Raw genomic sequence first — 20,934 nt, forward strand, 5'->3', positions numbered from 1 at the left:
AATTTAAAACTACCTACCTACAAGGTGTGGTTATTATTTTAGTCAGTATTCTTTTCAGCCTTAAATATATTCTATAACATTGCATTATATCTATTTGGAGAAATACAGTTTTAAAACAATATTTGATGTAGTGAGTATCTACATTCATATACAGATATGAATTTAATACCATTTAAAGTACATTTAAGGCAGAGTATATCATGAAGTGATTATTTAGTGATTTTTAAATACCCATTATTTTTTTAAAAAATATTCATTTTACACACCAACCAAATTTCCCCCTCCCGCCCTTCCTCCCACTCTTCACCACCTGTTCCCCAACCCACTTCCACTCACTCCTCAGAAAGGGTAAGGCCTCTCATTGGGAATCAACAAAGCCTGGCACATCAACTGAGGCAGGACCACGTCCTTCCCCACTGCATCAAGGCTGAGAAAGGCATCCCACCATAGGGAATGAGCTCCAAAAAGCCAGTTCATGCACCAGGAATAGATCCTGGTCCCACTGCCATGCGCCCCTCAAACAGACCATGCTACACAACTGTTGTTCATATGCCCTGATTTATATGTACACATATTTAGATAAACAAATAGAATGATTGGGAAATTTGTTAAGTAGTACACATGTATAAATATAGTACACAGGGATCAAATGAACAGAATGTGCAAATATCTATGGGTATTAACAACCAGAAAACATTGTTTACTAAGCTTGATTTGATTCCTAAACCAAGCTACCATTTAGATGAAGCCTTTCTCCTAAACATTTCTCCAAATAGATGCTAGTCTTCACCCGCTACAGAATCGTAATGTTTTAAAACCAACATTTCTAAATTTTAATTGCAAATTGCCATGAATAGACTAATTTATTAAGCATTGTATATAACAAAATAAATTTTAGTAAACTTTTATTATGTTTTCTTTAATTGGAAATATAATTTAGCTATATATATGCCAAGTTCAAACAAATGGTAATTTTAGACATACGGCATATTTCTCAGTATCAAATATTTTAGTTAATAAGTAAAGTCAAATGTTTGATTTATTTCAGATTATGTAATTAAATTTGGTTAATTGAGACAAAGAAGTCTTGTTCCTTAGGCGGAAACTGACATTTAGGAGTGAGATACTCACATAAATAATTCAAGTGTTCACTATAATAGATTGTAAATTATTACCAAATGCTAACTCAACAGATGACATAGAATATCTCTGTGGTAATTAATGTGCTGATAAAAGAAACCACTCGATTAAATCCGAACATTTGTTTAAAGAGTGTCCTGGGAGCTGGTGAGATGGCTCGATGGTTAAAAGCACTTGCTTTTTACCGAGGACCCAAGTTCAATTTCTAGAATTCACATGGGGTCTCACAACCACCTAAATGAAATCAAACTCCAAGGGATCTGAAACCCTCCTCTAGTTCTGCAGGTACCAGGCATGCAGGTAATGCATGCCCATACATAGAGACAAAATGATTCTAACACCCCAACAAAGAAGGAACTATTCTGCATGTATTATTGCTAATCATGCTTTCAAAGCATTCTTTATTACTTCAGAATTCTAGATAATTTAGACATAAATTCGTATATATTTAAGCAGTCGAAGTATCCAGAAGTATGGTGCTCAACTAGGGTGTTCTTATAAAATGAAGATATATGAAATATCGTCATTAAAAGTCAGTTTAATTGCAAGAGAAATAATAGGTGCGTGTATGACTTTATAATTTCATAGAAACCGAACCTTTGGAACATTGAAGATTTTATTAAATTAAATGTTCAACTATGATGAACTGATAAACCATAGAGCCCCTTGGAACCTATCTATGAGAATATGACCCAATCCTTGTGTAGGTTTTGTTAGTTGAAGGGGATCTGTACCCCGGCAACTAGCTAGATGAAAAATGCCTACTATTTGCCATGGCGACATGAGTCAAAGGTAAAAGAGGAACTGAAACTAGGGATAAATGGGAACATCAAATCGCCTCACAGAAAGTCCCAAGTATCAAAAAGAAGCATTCAATTCTAAACTGTGTCTTTATATTTGTTTTCAAGACAGGGTTTCTTTATATAGCTCCGTCTGTACTAGAACTCACTCGAGACCAGCTGGCCTTGAACTCAGCAATCCTCCTGCCACATGCTTCTAATCATGTGCTGCCACTAAGCAGCTGAATCTAAATTTTAAAAAGTGTATTTAGGAAATAAATTCTATTTCTTGCTGCGCACCGCGCCCTCTGTCTGTGCTCTATGCGCTAGAACCCAGTTCGTGAGCTTCGGGCAAGGGCTGGAGGTTGAGAATACACACGCAGAGACAGACCGACACGCACACCTTCAAACACTGGTACCAAAAACCCATCTTTAATAGCACCATGGAGGCCTAAATACACTGCAGTCAATGGCCAACAGGTGAAAATCCCATCTTCTGATCCTCCAAGCTAGGCAGAGCTTCTAGTAACTTCAATTAGAAGGTTCTAGCAGGAAAGAGCAGCTGAAGGCCGGGGACTCATTAGTCCCAACAATTTCTAGGCTAAAATAAGTCCATATAATGCAATGCTCTCTTTAATATTTACTTAAAAGATGCCTTAGTTAAGTTTTTTTTTTTTTTTTTTTTTTTGTAGTGAAGGACACCATGACCGTAGCAACTCTTATAAAAGAAAGCATTTGATTGCGGTGGCTTGCCCACAGTTTCAGAGGTTTCATCCATTATCATCATGGCAGGGGGAATGGAGGTGTGCAGGCAGACATGGTGAAGGCTTCATTTTGACCAGAAGGCAACAGGAAGTAGACTCAGACACCCGGCATAGGAAACCCCCAAAATCTACCCCCACAGTGACACACTTCTTCCAACAAGGCCATACCCACTCCAACAAAACCACATCTCCTAATAGTGCTCCTCCCTACAAGCTTATGGTATCCAAAAACATTCAAACTACAGAGATGATAAATTATAGAAATCTGTATGTTTTTAAAAATACATGTTTTGTATTTGGCTGTACATAGTATTATAATAGAAAAGAAGTTATAAATAGAAACAGTACCCAGAACCTGTATCAGACTAATATTTCACATCATGACTTTGAGATTTTCTCTCCATATATTTAATATAATTTACGTTAGTGCACAATAAGGAACAGAAGTAATAGCTCTAAATTGTGTAATATTGTGCGCCCTTAGTGAAAACATCCCCTTTATCTCCTGTTTGGTAACAAACAGCTGTGGAGACATTCTATCCCCTACAGCTATCCCTCCTGGCATTGCAGAGTGCAGTGTTCTAAATGCCACTGTGATGACCCTCCTCTTTTTCTTTTCATTAAAATAGATTTCCAGAAGTGACATAATCAAGTTAAGCTGTGCGGATATTTTCAATTCCCAAAGTCTCTTTCACATTTGCATTTTAGCAAAACCCGGCCGACTTGCTTCCTGCAACGTTTCTGCCAAAATAATAACAATTATGGTTGAAGACTTTGCTAACTTGCTAACAGAATATCAAAGTTCCATCACATCATTGTGACACACTTGAATGACAAGCATTGCGAAAACCAAGTTTGGGATAAATAAAATGTTCATCTTTTGGCCTCATCACTTTCCAGATGGCATCTCTCTGAGGGGAAAAAAAATAGCTTGCAATGTAAAGAAGCCATATGAGTGAGTGCAGACACTTCTCCGTGCATATGCTCCGTTTGTTGACATATTTATGTATAAATTGGTAAGATTTCTCAGTGATAGCTAAACATGGATGTGAGAAGGAGATTTATAAAAAGAACTCAAGCTAATAGCTGTATTCCCACAATTTATAATACAGACCTGGCTGGTTTATGGAATGCTAAGACCATATATAAAAAAAAATAATTAAACTACGTATATGAAAAGATAAGTGAGTTGTCCCCTTTCTTCATGTTTTACTTCATTGGTTGTTTTAGTTTGATCTTGCTTTGCTAGGTCTCATTGTGGCAAAAGCTATGCAGAGTAAATTGGTCATGTTCTGGAATTTCTCCTTCTAGCCAACGTAGAATTTTTTTCTTTCATTGTAATACACCTTGGGAGTTAACAGGCATTCATAGCTGAATAATTAGACCATGACAGCCTTGTGCTATCTGCATAAACTTAAATTAAGCTCCTATTAAAAACGTAATCTGCATGAAGTATGAACACATGTGCTCTCTGTTTTCTTTGGTTTGTGCTATTAATTTTAATGATGACAAAAAGCAGATGAATTATGGCCCTGAGGTTGTGGGGGAACCCAGATAAATTCAGATCCCATAAGCTTGAGAGGGCAAATCCTCTTTAATCCAGCAATAAGGCATGCTGTGTTGTCCCTAGGAAAGGGAATAAAGCGATACTACTTTTCCACAAATGTTGAAAAAAGGGACCGTGCGTTTTCAACAAATAAAATAAGAAATATGTTAATTGCTTCTAATTGCTTCCAATGATACAGTGGAAAACAGAAGGACTATATTATGTGTCAGAGGCAATTTAATTTAAGTTTAATTAAGAACCTGATGAACTACATGAGCTACCGTAACTATAACATATATATGTATATATATATATATGAGAAAAACATACACATATATGTGTACTCTGCGCATGCAGCATATTCATGAAGGGAAACAAAATTTCATTCAAGAATGAAATACTCAAGAGTTCAAATGATAAACATCAGATTTTTGTTGTTCTAGTACTGAGCCCACCATTAGTTTATCTGGTTTACCTACAAACTAATTCTATGAATTAAGCAAGTCAGTTTGTCTCTTGTTTACTTACGAATACATATAGAGATAATTGCAGTATATTTCAAAATGATGCAAAAATACATAAAAATCCCTTGAAAAATGCATGCTTAGTTCACTGATTAGCAGACACTAGCTATTATTTGTTACAAAAATGAGTTATTCTACCACTATCGTAGAAAGGGTGCATATCTGTTTGTTTGTTTATTTATTTATTACTTGACAATGGACAAGGGTACTTTTAAACTCAATGCAACCTCCTACCTTAGTCACTAATCTTTTAGAAGTTTAAGATTAGTTGCCTGAGCCACCATGCTCAACTAACCATATATTTATGATAAATAAAGTTCCTAATAGCTAAATCACTCTAGGATTTACACATGCTACCAGTGTACCAGTGTCACTATTACCTTATAATTCACTTGACATTTGAAGACATTTTACAGTGTCTCCATTTCATAGATTATATTAGCATTTTAAGTAAAACTTTAAAACTTGTTCTGGAAGAGGTAATTAATAGTTGGGGTAATAGTACATGTATACTTAGATCCCAGAAAGAGGAAACATCCGCGTTTTTATTATGTCTACCTTTAATGCCAAACAACAAAAAAGTTCAAACTTACAGTTATAATAAGTAACAAAATACGTCATAATATCTCAACATTAAATTAAGACGTAAAAGCTTTGTAGTGTTAAGACAAGAGTTAGAGGGGCAGTAGAGATTTAAATCAAAGAAGAGAGTTTTGTGGGCAGTTAAGGGGAGGCCTGCCCCTTTCTCAACAAAAACAAAGGAGTGTATTGGGGGAAGCAGGGGTAAGAAGGGGAACAGGAGAAGAGGGAGGGGAAACTACCACTGTATTGTAAAATTAATGAAAAGAGCATGCAATCTTCTGGGGAAGATGCAGATGAACTCTCTAGGAACGCTGTCATTGTTCTAAGAATGCTGGTGAAGTTATTCATCCCTGCATTATGGATTCCAGTATTAATTCTCTAGAAGCAACTTTTGTATTAAACGCAAAAGAACCTACAGTATAATTGAGAATTTGAGATTAGTCATATTTCAGTTCCTATTACGTCGTAACATATTTTTAATATAGCATGAATATATTTTGTCTTAATGGAAATAACTTTTGTCAAAATGTTCATACGTTTGGTGATGTTTGTAATTTTTGTTGTTGTTGTTTTTTGTTTTGAGACAATGTCTCTTTGTGTAGCCTTGGCTGTCCTGAAACTCACTCTGTTGACCAGGCTGGACTAGAACTCACAGAGATCTGCATACCTCTGCCTCCCAAGTACTGGGGTTAAATGTGTCCTCCAACACCACCAGGCTATGGTTCTGTTTTTTTTTCTGTGGAAAATTTTGCTATGTATTATTTTTAAAGTGGTAATCACTGAGTAGAATAACAATTTATTCAAGTATTTCCGCTTCAAAACCTGCATTTACAACAGCAAATAGTTTAATTATAAAACATCTTATGAAAAAACTCAAAATAATTAATGGAAAAATAAGTTAGTAGTGCATATATTACCTGAGAATCCTTACAGGTATACATTTTCCTTAACTTATCTTTTACCAACATTCCTTTCAGTTAATAATAGTCTTCATTTGCAGCAACTTTTGCTTGCTTTATTATAGGAATTATAAAATTCCAGTGTGACGTGACTGTCCATCAGCTAGATGCAAGGCATGGCTAGCATTCTATAATTGGGGGAAATTATACCTGTTTATTCACAGAGCATTGCCTTTTAAAATTTCTCAGCATTTGGTGACAGGGACCAAAGTTACAATTTCTTTGTGTCTTCTTGCAATGTATATTGTTAAATAACTATTTCTGACAGAGTAATTTTTATGAGGCTTATTATTAGTGATTGCTCTAATATTCCTTTGAAGAGTCAAGGACTCTTAATAGCTCTCAATTTTAAAATAACAGTGCAAAATAAAGAGATTCTGAAAAAAGCAGGAAACTAAGTTTGAACAACTTGATTAACAAAGAAATGGGGGCGGAAGTTCAATTGCTGGATTTATAAAAAAAGAAAAATAAATAATGGATAACACATAACAGAACTTGGCAATGATATTTGTTAGACGTACATAGAAGAGAATATGTAAATTCTGAGAACATCTGTACTTACAGACAGGGAGGAGGACAAAAAGCAACAGAAGAAGCAAACATAGAGCTCAGAGAGACACAACCAGACTCACACCTTGTAGAGACGTAGGAAGTTCTTTGGACAGAAAATACTTGGAATGTTCCACAATGACTTGGTAAAGTCCATAAACCCTTCTGAGTGCTTACAAAATACAAGAATGCTTTCTGCCCACTGTCTGAGCCCTCAAAGGGAATTTCGATGCAATAAAGATTGAGAAACACACCTAAGAGGACAGTAAATGACTTGATCAAGTCACAACACACACAAGACCTTCTTTGGGCCGCTATATGGTGTACTAGGATCCAAGTCCTCCCTCCACAGGCCGTGACAGTTACTCTGTACCTGTGGGGAGGTTCTCATTTCACTAAGCCAATCCCACATCACTGTCAGACCCACCATTAGGTCAAGCCTCTTTGATGCCATTGTTACCCAACTATCACCCACACCTTTGAAAGCCAAACTAAACAGCTTGTGTTGGCACAGAAAACGTTCCAGTGGGGACGCAAATTTATTGTTCTCTGTTATCTCAATGTATGTATATATGCTTCCTTGTGCAAACTCAACTTTCTGTCATTGCTCAACTGTGGATCACAGTTATTTACTCTGGGGATTTCCCTCATTCTGTTTCCTTCGGATAGAATAATCTGACTCCCTCCTGTCTTCAGCATTTTCTGGGGACCCCTCTGAAGCCCTCAACCATCCCCACTATGGAAAAACACAGGAGCATATGTGCCCACGCTTTCATCAGTTGTCCAAAGCCATCTCTCAAGGGTTGAGTCAAATGAACTTCAGCTTCTGATGCAGAAACTCCTTGAATTCTTGTCATGGTAGGGTGTTCCTATCTACCACAGTAAGCAGGTTTAATCGTACTAGGTCTGTCTGTAATCCATATCAAATGCTATATATAACTGCTTAAGGCACATTGAGATCTCAGTTTATGGTCAATGTTGATAAATTTCCTTCAAATGCGTTTAAGCTTTAAAAAAGTAAATATGATGCATTTCTGTTATATATTCCTGCATTGATTTCCAATTTTAATAAATAGACCTCCCATTTTCTTATTTCAGATAAATATCTTACACAATTCAATATGAATTTCTTATATAAACAAATATTTACACTAGTGCTTTAAAAGCATATAAATTAGTAAATTCTTTAAAAGAAATACAGATATGAAAATACCAATAAGAAATCATGCTGTCGCTGAGTGTGGTGGCACATACCCTTCAACTCAGCACTCCAGAATCAGCGGCAAGAAGTCAGTCTGGTCTACACACTGAGAATCTGGTTTGACCGGTATAAACAGTGAGAGCTAGTCTCAGAACTGGGGGCAGGATAGAACAGATCACGTACTACTATGCATAAAAACTCATGAATAGTAAATGCAAACAGCTTCTTCAATTTTGATGTAGCACATGGCTTCACCCCAGACACACCTGTGATAATTCCTACGGAGTGAAAACCGCCAAGCAGAGCAATGTTATTGAGAATGTTGGATAAAATGTTGCATGGAGTCGGAAGATGTTTAAGTTCTACAACCTAATTAGTCTAACTCTTCTTGAAGGTGACCATAATGAGGATCACTAAATTTAGATAAAATTGATAAGCGAGAGTACCTGCTCCATTTTTTTTTTTTAAAAAAAATCAAGAATAACAAGATGGGTTAGTGGAGGGCTAAACTCTCCTTGTTATAGAACTAGAGTATTCTAATGTTTCAAGTCTACAAATACCAATGATATACGAACATTAATGAACCTCACCTTAAGAAATTAACATATTTCTCAGAATTCATGTAATCACCTGGTTTACTATTTGAGTTGCAGCTAGTCTCTATTGCACAATTCTGTCCACACCATTTTCTTTTCTTAAATTTTCTTAAATATATCTCAGTGATATACTGAGATAGAATTATGAAGTTCTGACTTTTCTATAGCCACTCCCATTCAATCACTGCTGATCATTCATTTATTCACTGGTTTCAACATAATACAGAGTTTACTCTTCTTATATGAACGTAATATAACAAGATCTGTACTTCATTTAAGAGAATTTAATATGCAAAACAATGAGTTATCATTGAAGGCAAAGGAAGGTATGACTAGATTGTTATGCAACCTCCAGAAAAATCTGCTTCCCCGTACAAAAATCGGGAGCATATAAAGAACTGTAGATCTTGACCTAAACTTTAGGAAAGAAATGTATTAATTTTTAGCAATACACAAACCCAAACCTCACTTTGTGGACTCTAATTACATTCGCAGACACCACACATACGTCACGTAAGTTATTGTGTCATATATTATTACATGATTTCATCAGCTTTCAGTGGCTGATTTTCACTTTTGAAGTTGTGTCTAGCTTTGCTGAAGCTGACTGAGAGAGTGAGACGCCATGGGGAAGAATGAGAAATCCAAGAGCAGCAGATGGAAGTTGATTTGTCAACACTGACGTGACTATTACCTAGCACAACTCTTTCCTATAACCAAATAAAAATTGCCTAACTAATGTCTTCAGTATGATCTTTCCTTGCAGATGTTGTCACTCGGGACTGATGTCAACTTTTCTGTCCAAGGAAACCTATGCATGCCTGGCTCTTTACTCTGCTTCTAAGAGGAAGCACTCATTGGGGCTGCGATGCTGTTAAAGATAACTTTCTCAGTGCTGTAGCCGTAGGCAACGTGTGGCTGTGTACCATTTGAAATGTGACTAATGCCAGTGAGAAATGGGAGCTTTCCTGTTTTAAATTAATATAAATTAGAGAAGGAGACATGCGTCATGGCTGGACACTGTTGCACAGTGTTCGTCTGGAGTCACCCTTTTAGGAAAAGTAAGTTCCGGGTGAATTTGAGCCAGAAAGGAACTTCTTTGTCAAAGCGCAGTATGCCACAATATTTCCTGTGGTATCTTATTGCATTCATTCTTTCCAAAATTCCACAGACTTGTCCTGTCCATTCATTTGCCTGTATACGATTTTTAATTAAGGAATGCAAACGAAGGCTAATAAAGCATGTTTGCAAAACCCAATAAACAATTCTCTTAGGAAGTGACTTCCAAAATTAAGGAAAGGTCATGGTGCGTCAGGAAGGAGGAAGGGGTTTCTAGAGAGATCACAGAATCATGGCAGAGTCAAGGAAGCTTGGGAAATCAAATTATCTTGCAAGGAAGATATCTTCTGTGAGAAGCAGGGTAAAGAAATGCAAGAAGCTCAAAAAGTCGATTCGTTAAAAATTGTCTGAAGCATTGGGTTTTACAAAATGTCACGCAGTTCTCCCCAGCACAATGTACATTCTTCTTCACGTGAGCAGGATTTTATTTGCCTTCCATTTTTTTTAAAAAAACACCGTTCATGTTTTAATCATTAAATAAAATAACTTAGATTGCAACATTATTGCCGAAATTTATTACTTGGACAAGATTGAGATTTAAGAAATTTACTGTCATGATGTCAGCAGTGGTTTCTAATTTATAAGACTTTGGAGTAGACATTAGCATGGTTATTATTTCCTCTAATGCCTTACCTCACCAGCCCCCAGTAACGTTCAGGAAATCCAAAAGACAAAGGAGAAAGAGTAGTCTTGAAAGCTAAAAATAGTTGCGGAAAACTGATGCAATCGTGCAATAAAATAAGGCACAATAACTTATGTGATGTGTGTAGTGCCTGCTAAAGCAATTAGAGTTCATACATTGAGTGCATGTATTGCTAAACATGAATAACTATTTCAGCACAAGTAAATTAAATTAACAATGCCCACAGACTATGGGATCTCTAGTCTCAGTATTTGCATATGTAATCTAGTTAACATTTTTGTAAAGCAGAAAATCACTGGGTAGCAAAAAGATTTCCAAAGGCTTTCCAAGTAGAACCTAACCATGAACTACATGATATATTCCATATAGATAGGAAATTAGTACACAGTTACATTGTGACAGAGTCTTTACAGTGATTAACTACCATCACCACATGTTTTATAGGTCTTTCTCATCAAAAAGTGGAAACAGAAACGTTAAATGTATCCAACCAACATGCTAGAGGGGGATGTTTACAAAATTAAAGATTTATTTTATTTTTAAATTAATTGCACATATGCATCAGTTTATGAGATTTGCCAAATTGCAAGTGTGTGCTGGTGCCCTGAGAAATCAGATTCCCTGGACCTGGAGTCTATAGGTGGGTTGATTGACAGGGGTCTTGGAAACTGAACTTGGGTCCTTTGCAAGAGCAGTGTGTTTCCCTAATCATTGAGCAGTCTCTCCAGCCTAAGAAGGATGCACTTTAATGTGCATTAAAAATATGTAAACAATATATTTTGAACATAGTCTTTCCCTTCCACCTGCTTCCAGATCCCTCCCCTGCTTCCTAGTCTCTCAGTGTTATGCTCATTCTCTCTCTAAAAAAAATAAAACAAAAACCAGTAACAAAGCGCACAACACACACAGACACATGACACACATGCACGTGCACACACACACACACACACACACATTAAAAACAACATGCAATCTGTTTGTGTTGGCCAGCTACTCCTGAACGTGCAACATGCCCAGAGTATTGTTGATAGACAGAGTGTCAATCCACTGAAGAAAACGTATGCTTCCTCTCCCAGGCAGTATCAATAAGAAACAGTGTCTTGGTTAGAGGTGGGCATTGTGTCCACTTCTGCTCTCTGAGCTGGAATGTTGTCTGGCTTGGACTTGTACAAGTCTGGTGCATGCTGTCAAATTCTCTGTGAGTTCACAAACGCATTTGCCCTGTTGTTTCTGGGAAATTCTCTTTCCTGAGTAGTCCACCACCTCTGGTTCATGCAGTATTTCTGCCTCTTCTTCCACATAGACCTCAGTGATGGAGGAGAGTTATCTGTCTATGTTTCTTTCATTGGTTAATTAATAAAGAAAACTGCCTTGGCCCTTTAAGAGACAGAAAATTAGGTAGGTGGAGTAGACAGAACAGAATTGTGGGAACAAGGAAGTAGAGTTGGGGAGACGCTTCAGGCAGTCTCCATAAGGAGTCTCCATGCTGCTCCTCTCCGAGATGGACGCAGGTTAAGATCTCTCCTGGTAAGCCACACCTCGTGGTGCTACCCAGATTACTAAATATGGGTTAAAGAAAGATGTGAGAATTAGCCAATAAGAGGCTACAGATAATGGGCCAGGCAGTGTTTAAAAGAATACAGTTTCCGTGTAATTATTTCGGGTGTAAAGCTAGCAGGTGGCTGGGTGGCGGGACGCAGCCCTGCCACTTCACACTACACCTCAGAGCCTTGAAGAGAAGGGTATGATATAGAAAACTTATTCAGGGCTGAATGCTCCAAAGACCCTCACTTTTTGCTAAGTGCCCAGTTGTGGGTCTCTGTGTTATGTACCATCTACTTCCAGACGAACCTTCTCGGATGAGGGTTTAGCTATGCACTCATCTATGAACAGGGACTATGTCATTAGGAGACATTTTATTGCTTTGCTCACTTAACAGAATAAATGTATTAGGTTTCTCATGGGGTCCATCATCTATCTAGTCTCGAGTTCATGGTCTCATTAGCAGTGTTAGTATAGATTCCACATCATGAGGCAGACCTTGAATCCAATGCAAAAGTAGTTGCTTATTCACATAGCATTCATTGTACTATTGTACCAGGGGGTATATATTGCAAATGGTCACTGTTGGAGATTGCATGACCCATAACTGGATTATAACAGTTATTATTTTTATCTTCTGGTATCATTCATGGTGCCTTACAGCAGGTAAATGCTATTCAATAGGAGCAAAAACTTTAACCTGAGCACTGACTAGATCGCTCCAAGTGTGATGATATAAATGAGTGGTACATTCAGAATAGGGCTTACTTTCAGCTTGTGGAGGGTAGCCAATAGCATTGGTAGGAGGCAATGATATTTGGGAGAGTGTCTATGAGATTTCTTTGGCCAATGGCTTAAAAAGTCACAACCCCTTGGGATTCTATTTCATAGCATATGATGCCCAGTTGGAATATTGTCTCCCCCATTATATGAGAACTCCACTTAAATTTCATCTATGCATGTGTATATTTTAGGAAGCTTCAACAGCCATAGGTTTCCAGATCACTTTAGGAAAAAAACCTTTATTGTTAGATGTTGCTTACCATATTATCTTTTCTGCTCAGCCCTTCCACCCCCATCTCCAATTAATTCTCCTATTCTAATGTCCCCTTTATCCCTTTATAATGGTATATTCTATTCAGTAGAAGAACCGTCTCACAACCTAATCTCTTACTTGCTGCCTAAGATCTGTGACTATTTGGAAAGAAACATAAATCCACAGCTTGAAATCTAACATACATACCTAAAGGAAAACATGAAGGGTTTGCCTTTCCGTCCCTGGATTACTTGATTCGCAATGGTTGTTTCTAGCTCTATTTACATGAAAATCTCATCATCTCCTTTTTTTTTTTTTTTTTGCTTAACAGTCGAATAACACTCCATCATATAAGTGTGCCATATTTTCGTTGCCCATTCATCAGTGGGTGGGCATCTAAGGTGTTTGCAGTTTCTGGCTGTTATAAATAGACCACTAATGAACGTTGTCTACAGTAAGATAGAGCATTCACTGGGGATATCTCCAAACATTTGTATAGATCCACTTTCAGCTTTCTGAGGACCTCCACACTTATTTCCAAAGTGGGTTTATAAATTTGCACTTCTACCAGCAGTACGTGAGTGTCCCCCTTTCCCTGCATCATCCCCAACATCTGCTATCATTTATTTGATTAATCTTGGCAGTTCTTACTGGGGTAAGATAAAAATCTCATAATTTTAATTTGCATTTCCCAGAAAGCAACGGATTTTTTTAAAAGTAGTTCTCGTCCATTTGTATTTTAATATTTGATAACGCTGTTTAATTCTACACCTCATTTTTAATTTGGGTTATTTGCTTTCTTTGTGCTGAGGATTTTTAATTATATACTCGAAATACTATCATCAGATGTATAATTGCAAAGATTAATTGACAAAGAAATCACACATGCTGCTGGAATAATTGTGTCCTTTGCTAAGTAATGAACTCTTTTGTAGGTTTAATAGTGTTGAAATTTCTAGAAACTCTCCATGTTTTCTTTCCTTGTTATTTGATGTACAATCTGAGGTAGCCCAAGCCATCCTCAACATACCATGCAGTCAAGGATGACCTTGAACGTGTGATCTTCCTGCCTCTACCTACCAACTGGTGTGATTATGAGTGTCCAATATCAGTAAGATGTCTTAACAAATTGCCTGCCACATTTGTTTTGGAAAAGAAAAAAACCTCATATATTAAGAAAATTAAATTTTTTGTACTTTGAAGGTTTTTTTCCCAGTAGAGCTTTTCAAGTATACTTTCATCCAACAAGTGGAGAAAACAATTCCAGTGCTCAATGGAAGAACAAATGTTTCCATATACGCTGAAAATCCACACTAATTTTTACTTGTGAACATATAAAGTCACTTGTCCTATGGCATGGGAAATTTTGATAAGCATGAGACAATGATTTTACTATAGGAAAAAAGGGACAGTTTTTGAGATAAATTATATTTTATATATTACCACAACATAACTTTTACATTTAGAGTGAGATTTATTCTGCAACAGATGAGGAATCTAAATTTTAGAAAGGCTTAGGGTGCTGCCTGACGTCCAAAGCTAGCAAAAGGCAGAGCCAGGAATAACACCCATTTTGTCCAATTTCAGCATCTCTGGGCCCATTTCTTCAAGTAATGGGTATGGACTTTACACTACAAGTATGTGTATGCGAGTAACATTATATACTGCTCTCTACAGAAAGCAGATATATATTCCATGACCGCATCTCACTGGACTGAAAAATGGTGTGTTTGCAGCACTATAGAAACCTGTACCAACAGAGAACATTTGTCCTGGAGACATTCAGAAATTTAAGTAGCAGTATCCTTAGAGGAAAGATGTTTGTCAGCAGGAGGAGTAATACATTTAGTATTTATTGATGGAGTTAAACAAAAAGAACGCAACTTCTGAGCATATTATCTGATACCATGACCCAGGGGCTCCTCTTAAACCGTGACTGACGGGCTTGTCCTCGGTTCCTCTGGAGTCTAATCTTTTACTCTGTAAATCAAATACTACATGACATTGGAGGTTCACCTTCTCTACCTTGACATGGCCTGATTAACTTCGACATATGATCCTGACATTCTGTCCTTCGTATTTTGAAAGGGTGGCTTCTCCGTGTAGTTGGGTCTAACAAAGTATCCATGAGGAAAATAGACAATTGCATTTTTACCATTTCTCCCATCAATTCTCCCAGCGTTTCCTCCAACTTTTAACAAATATTCATACTTACTGATTTTATAGTATTCTATATGATTTGTAAACTGTGGGCTTAAGCATAGATACATCCTCTTAAACAAACCCTTTGTCCTCTAGTGTCTAATTTTAATAAAACTACGTGAAATCAAACCATTACTTATAAGTACTTGTATGTCTTCATTAGTGTAAGTTAGTTATTTCCATGTTGTATTTTTGGTATTGAAGTCTCTAAATACGGTTAGATATCTGGTGTTTTATGTAACCATAATTAAGTAGTAATGTACTATTTATTTTATTTTACATTAAGAAGTTGATCAATATGAGTAACAAGTTGTTATAAATATATATATACATATATATACATATATATATATTCTTTGAGCAATTGTAAGAAGAGCATTAAAATAAAAAATTGCCTATTTCTTTTTCTGCATTAATATTCCTTACATAAATTTTACAGTAATTCATGATAAAACACTAAGGTGAACTATTCATACTAAAATCGGCTTTTTAGGCCCATTGGTTCAGAGATAAGATATGATCACAGAAAATCTGAATCTGATTATTTGCCAAGCTGGGCTTGGTGCCCGGATCACCAACATTCCGGCTATCATTGCATGATTCTGGGAAAACCCATAAGTTATTACACAGTATGAATTTTAGGACAAAACTAAAGAGCCATCATTGCTAGTGACAGCTGAGACAAAAGAGCGAGTCAATGGAAAGAGCCGGTAATCCAGGTAAGTCATGTCACCATGATAAAACTGCAGAGCGCCTGGTTTCCTTCCGTTTCCACTTTCCTCTGCAATCCAGAATGGGATCTGAGAGTTATAGTTTGAAACCCTGCCATTAGCTCCATCAGAAATATTAAATGGTAAACCAATGCTTATTGACCATAAAATGAATATCATTTGCTATTATGCACTAGAAAATACTTTTATGTGATTAGTAGAAAAATTGCCAACACCACTATTTTATTTCAGTCCTTAGACAGGTTAAGGCACCACTGGGAGGAAGAAGCACACATGCAGTGTGCCAGAAATGCTCCTCAGTTTACTCAGCTGTCACTTATGCCTAGCATGATCCATCCTGACAGAGGGTTCAGAGCCAGGAGTCTCTGACCTACTTCTCAGGCATCTGTTGTCGTGCATACGTGTTATTCGCGTGCTATCTAGGGACACAAACATATTTCTGTATGTAGTTAAAAGTTTATTACTGTACCTGGCTACTTGACCTCCCCAAAGATGTGACTTATGTGTTAAAAAAAAGAAAGAAAGTGTAAAAGGGTTTCCTCTTCTCTGATGCCACCCCTCAGACAGACTCTTCCTAGAGCAGTGGTGCCCTTGTAAAGAAAGAAGGATGATTTCGTGTCCCTTTCTAGGTAACAGAGTCTTCTAAAGCACAGTGGAAGCATGCCAATTACACGGAAATGGAGTAGGGGAATTGACTGCTGTGGTTAAATAATTTTTAATGGATTGTGTGTACAGAAAATAAAATAGAAGTCATCTAGAAATGTAATCCAATTGTTATTTTTCTTCTCTATTAAAAAATAAAATGAGTCATTTCACATCATCCTAAATTTTGTTTCCCCAAGAGCCATTTGCACAGATCTTACTTGGCAAACCTGAGAAAATTAAAAACTTACCTTAGTTCTACCATAATAAGTCTTGCTCTTGGCCTGTGAACTTTTTCACTTGCACCATGCTCACAGCTACCAAAAAAACAAACAAGGAAAACCCCAAATCACCAAACTGAGAAGCCCTTTGGCTAGTCGTAGCTCTTTCAATCCATGTGATTCATTTGTCTTCTCCAAAGTTGAAACAAATTAAAGTACTCTATATTGGATGGGAATACTCAACCTCTCTTTGATTTACTGACATGCTGAACACACTTCTGTGAATAAATGGAACCTTTCTTTTGTTTCCATCTGCAGGACAACATTTTTAAACTACAGGACTCCCATTTTGAAAATGGTCGTGGGAAGAGTCCTTATGACCCCAAACTACTGACAGCCTCTCTCCTAATAGGTATGTAACCAACGATCAACTACATAGTGAATCCGCTCTAACCAATGTCAAGGTGGCCCATTGCTTTCACCTGTCAAGACCTGTCATTGTAATTCATGCAATTTCAGGAGGAGAGCAACGGTTGTGCTGTTCACAAATATTTTTAAAGGAAATAAAAAAAAATCACTAATGGTTGGTTGGGATTGCCTTTTTTCAAACCGGTTTGTGTTTTAGGAAAGAGTTAATTTTGCCTTGAGAATAGTTGGCTCAAATGTTATACATCATTCACTGCACTTTAGTTTTCGCTTTTGTAAGTATTATTTCATTTTCATTTGATGAATAAATCGAATGTAGGCTTTGAGATATGATTGAAAAAGATGACATTCAGTGTATCGCGAGAAATGTGCTTCAAGACGTCACTGTGTCAATGTTTGGATCACTTCTCCAGCATGATTAAGCCACGTAGTGGTACCATTGGCAGAGACTCCCTGGCGCATCTTGTTTTACATGCCAGCCTAAGAAAACTGTCCTGTCATTATATTTTCTGGCCTTAAGATTTTAGCATCTTCTCTGCTTAAACACTAGCATAATGGCTTAGGAGACTCACTTTTCCCTTACTTTCGTCTCTACTCTCTTTCTTGTTTTCTTGAATACGTACAAAGCTAAAGATCAGAGTCAGGGACAGAAGTAGGAATATTAGTCTGTATGAAGTGTGAAGAAGTTTTACCTGTTCATTCACCAGAAAGCTTGGCTTAATGAAAGAGAAGCTAAAAGTATAGAGTTACAAGTGTGTTCGTCCTTACTCCAAACTTCTCTTCTCTCTTTCCTTTTAACATTTTTCATTCTTTATGCCTTTTTTAGTTACATGTATCAGGAACCCTATGCACATTATATTTGTACTCTTTTCTATTAAGTGTTAACATTAAAAATAATGAAAGTTTTCAGACTTCAAAGTTTAGAATTTTTTAAAGTAAATTAATGCTTAGCTCATTTTGCATAAGTTTAATGTTTCCCATTTCTTCCCTTGTCAAAAATGCTTTTTATACTCAAGAAAATTAAACTTTAGTTGTAGAGACAACTGTACTAACTACAGAGATATATATACCCAATATGGGCGAGTGTTTATGTTATCGCCAATTTTTGCTCCATTTAGAATAAAACTTTGCAATATAAATTACCTCTTCTATGGCTCTTCAACCTAGACAATTCTAGTCCATTTGATCCTTTTATGAAACATTTTTAAAAAGACTTTTTAAACCTGAATGACAACTGCCAACTTAGCACATGTATAATTTTCCTATTAATGGGGGACCTGGTGTTTACATATGCATGCCTTCCTCATGCATACAGGCCGAAATTTGAAAGCTGTCACACACAATGAGGGAAATCATGCCTTGTTCTAACTTGCAACCTGTATTTATTTAAATTGCACGTGAAAAAAATGAAAAATATTGCTTAAAACACATTTTACATTCTGTAAAAGAATGAATAAAGCTGAGTTAGCTTGTGGTATGTTCCTCTGAAGGGATTTGCTTATTTATTTTATTATTCCACCGAGAAAGGCTGATGACAGTCTGTATTACATAGCTCGTATGGCATGCAGCCACACAAGGCCCACAAAGGAAAAGAAACTCCAAAGTTTGGTCTTATATTAGGGTTTCTTTGAAATAGATGTATAGGTCGATGAAAGGGGAAGAAAGACTGAAGTTCAGCGAGAGGATATGTGGCGGAGACGGAACAAGAGACCTTTCAGGAACACACGCTTTCCCTGAGAGGCCAGACCGAACACACCCACTCCAGCAAAAGGCGTCCCTAACTTTCCGAGCAATGAAGTGCATATTCATAAAGTCCAATAAATTAGTTTGGAATCAGTTAAGAATAAGTGCAGAGATAAGAACAGCTCCTCTCAGATTGGGCAAAAAAATCCCTTCAAACATCCACGATGACATTTTTTTAATTTTAAATATTTATTTCTCTGTTGAGTGTGCTGGGTTGTGTCAATGCTCCGGCAGCACGGATGTGTGTGGAGGTCAGAGGGCACTCTCAGGAGTTGCTCCTCTCCTTCCTCTGTGTAAGTCCCGGGGATGGGACTCAGGTGGACAGACGGGTGGCAAGCGACTTTATCCACGAATCCACCATTGCTGCCATACAATCCCATTTTACTTCAAGGGCTGTGACTTCCTTTGTTGTGGTTGTTTGCTTTGGCAGTGTATTACAAATTCTCCTCTCTCGGTACATACAATATTATTTATTGGCTTTGGGGCATTTTCTCTTATACTTCTTGAACATGAATAGTCACTGGCCTTATGGGTCTTTTGAACACAAATATTTGCTACATCAATTAAACTTTTGAATCTAGAGTACTAACCACCTCGGAAGCGCACAGGAGGTGATGTAGGGATGAGGACTTAGCCGCACCCCAGTCCTGTCTTCTCATACGACCTGGGGATTCATCCTCATTTCAGCACAGAAAAGAGAAAATCTAAGGCCGCTCCCTTCCCCAAACCTAGGCTGCACTCAAAACATCTGTGAAGTGATCTTGGTAGAAGGTGTTTTTAATACTTGCAATGCCAGGATAAAGCTGTTCCAGCCAATACTAATTGTTAAAAACCAACAGCGTTTACACAAACTATGAAAGTTTAGTAAAATCTCCTTTCAAAATTCCAAAAGTTTACTAGGTTGACTATAGGAAATTAGGTTTGTTTCCCTTGCCTAATGCATAGCTACCCAAAGTGCCCAAATCCAGCATGGTAGCACATGCCTCTAATCCCAGCACTCAGGAGGCAGGGGCTGATGGATCTTTGTCAGTACAACGTCAGTCTGGTCTAGGAAGCTTCTTCCAGGACAGCTAGGAGTGTTACATAGAGAAACCCTGTCAAAAAAATAAAGTGCCCAAATCCAATTACATCTTCTAAATTTTTCAAGTCACCTTAAATAAAGTTACTTTGCCAATCTTTTAAAATAATAAAAGTACTGCAGAATTTATTTTTAAAATATCTTAGTTCTTCCACCTGCACGTATTTTTCAACTTAAAATATCCTTATTAAAGATAGCATTTGCTCCCCTGTTTAGTCTAAATACCAGGTGTGAGGAGAACACAAGAATAAAATCTAGAACTTCCCACACTAATTAAGGAGTAACTCACTTGTTCATGATATGAAAGAATAGCCAACCTGAGAGCAACTTTATTTTCTTATTGAAATTCTTTCCAGACAATGCAGACTAATAATTTAGATATATTCCAAAAAGAAGGTATATTACTGAAGGTCTGTTTCAAATGTCTGAGGTCTCCCTCACGTATATATCTTTAGGCTGGAACTTTGCCTTACTCAGGAAAGAATATATTCTGGTATTAAAAATGCGTTCAATGGGTCTTAGAATAGACAGGGTATTCCCTAAAATAGTTAGATATTGATACAGACATTATTTGAGCCTCTTTCTGGGCCTCAGTTTCCTGATATGTAAGATAGTATGCTACGCTAATTCCGCCAGCTTCTTGCGAGAGTTAAATGACGTAATATAATGGAGAGCCGCTGTTTGGGTGTACGTCCATTTCTGAGGTCCGGATGAAGGGGAACACACAGAAACGCATATTAATAGCTGTCTATGAGGAAGCTGAGAGGCACAGTTGGAGTCTTATAAATCTTATGTTTTCAAATTGTGTTCCATGAGAACACATTGCTGCAGAAACGCATCATCGTTAAGAGAACAGCATACGGGAACAAAGTCTCATGTGCAGACTTTCTCTGTGCCCCACCGCTGCACCA

At 37.2% G+C, this 20,934-nt stretch overlaps 1 protein-coding gene across 1 annotated transcript in view; it reads left to right on the plus strand.

Moving 5' to 3' along the window:
* Sema3a (semaphorin 3A) overlaps positions 1 to 20,934 on the plus strand; it is a 200,370-nt gene that overhangs the window by 99,201 nt on the left and 80,235 nt on the right. The window contains exon 5 of the mRNA XM_038315387.1: positions 17,095 to 17,188. Within this exon, the coding sequence (XP_038171315.1) occupies positions 17,095 to 17,188 (94 nt within the window). The remainder of the gene's footprint in view (positions 1 to 17,094; positions 17,189 to 20,934) is intronic.

Source organism: Arvicola amphibius, chromosome 18, assembly GCF_903992535.2.
Source record: "Arvicola amphibius chromosome 18, mArvAmp1.2, whole genome shotgun sequence".
NCBI classification, from domain to species: domain Eukaryota; kingdom Metazoa; phylum Chordata; class Mammalia; order Rodentia; family Cricetidae; genus Arvicola; species Arvicola amphibius.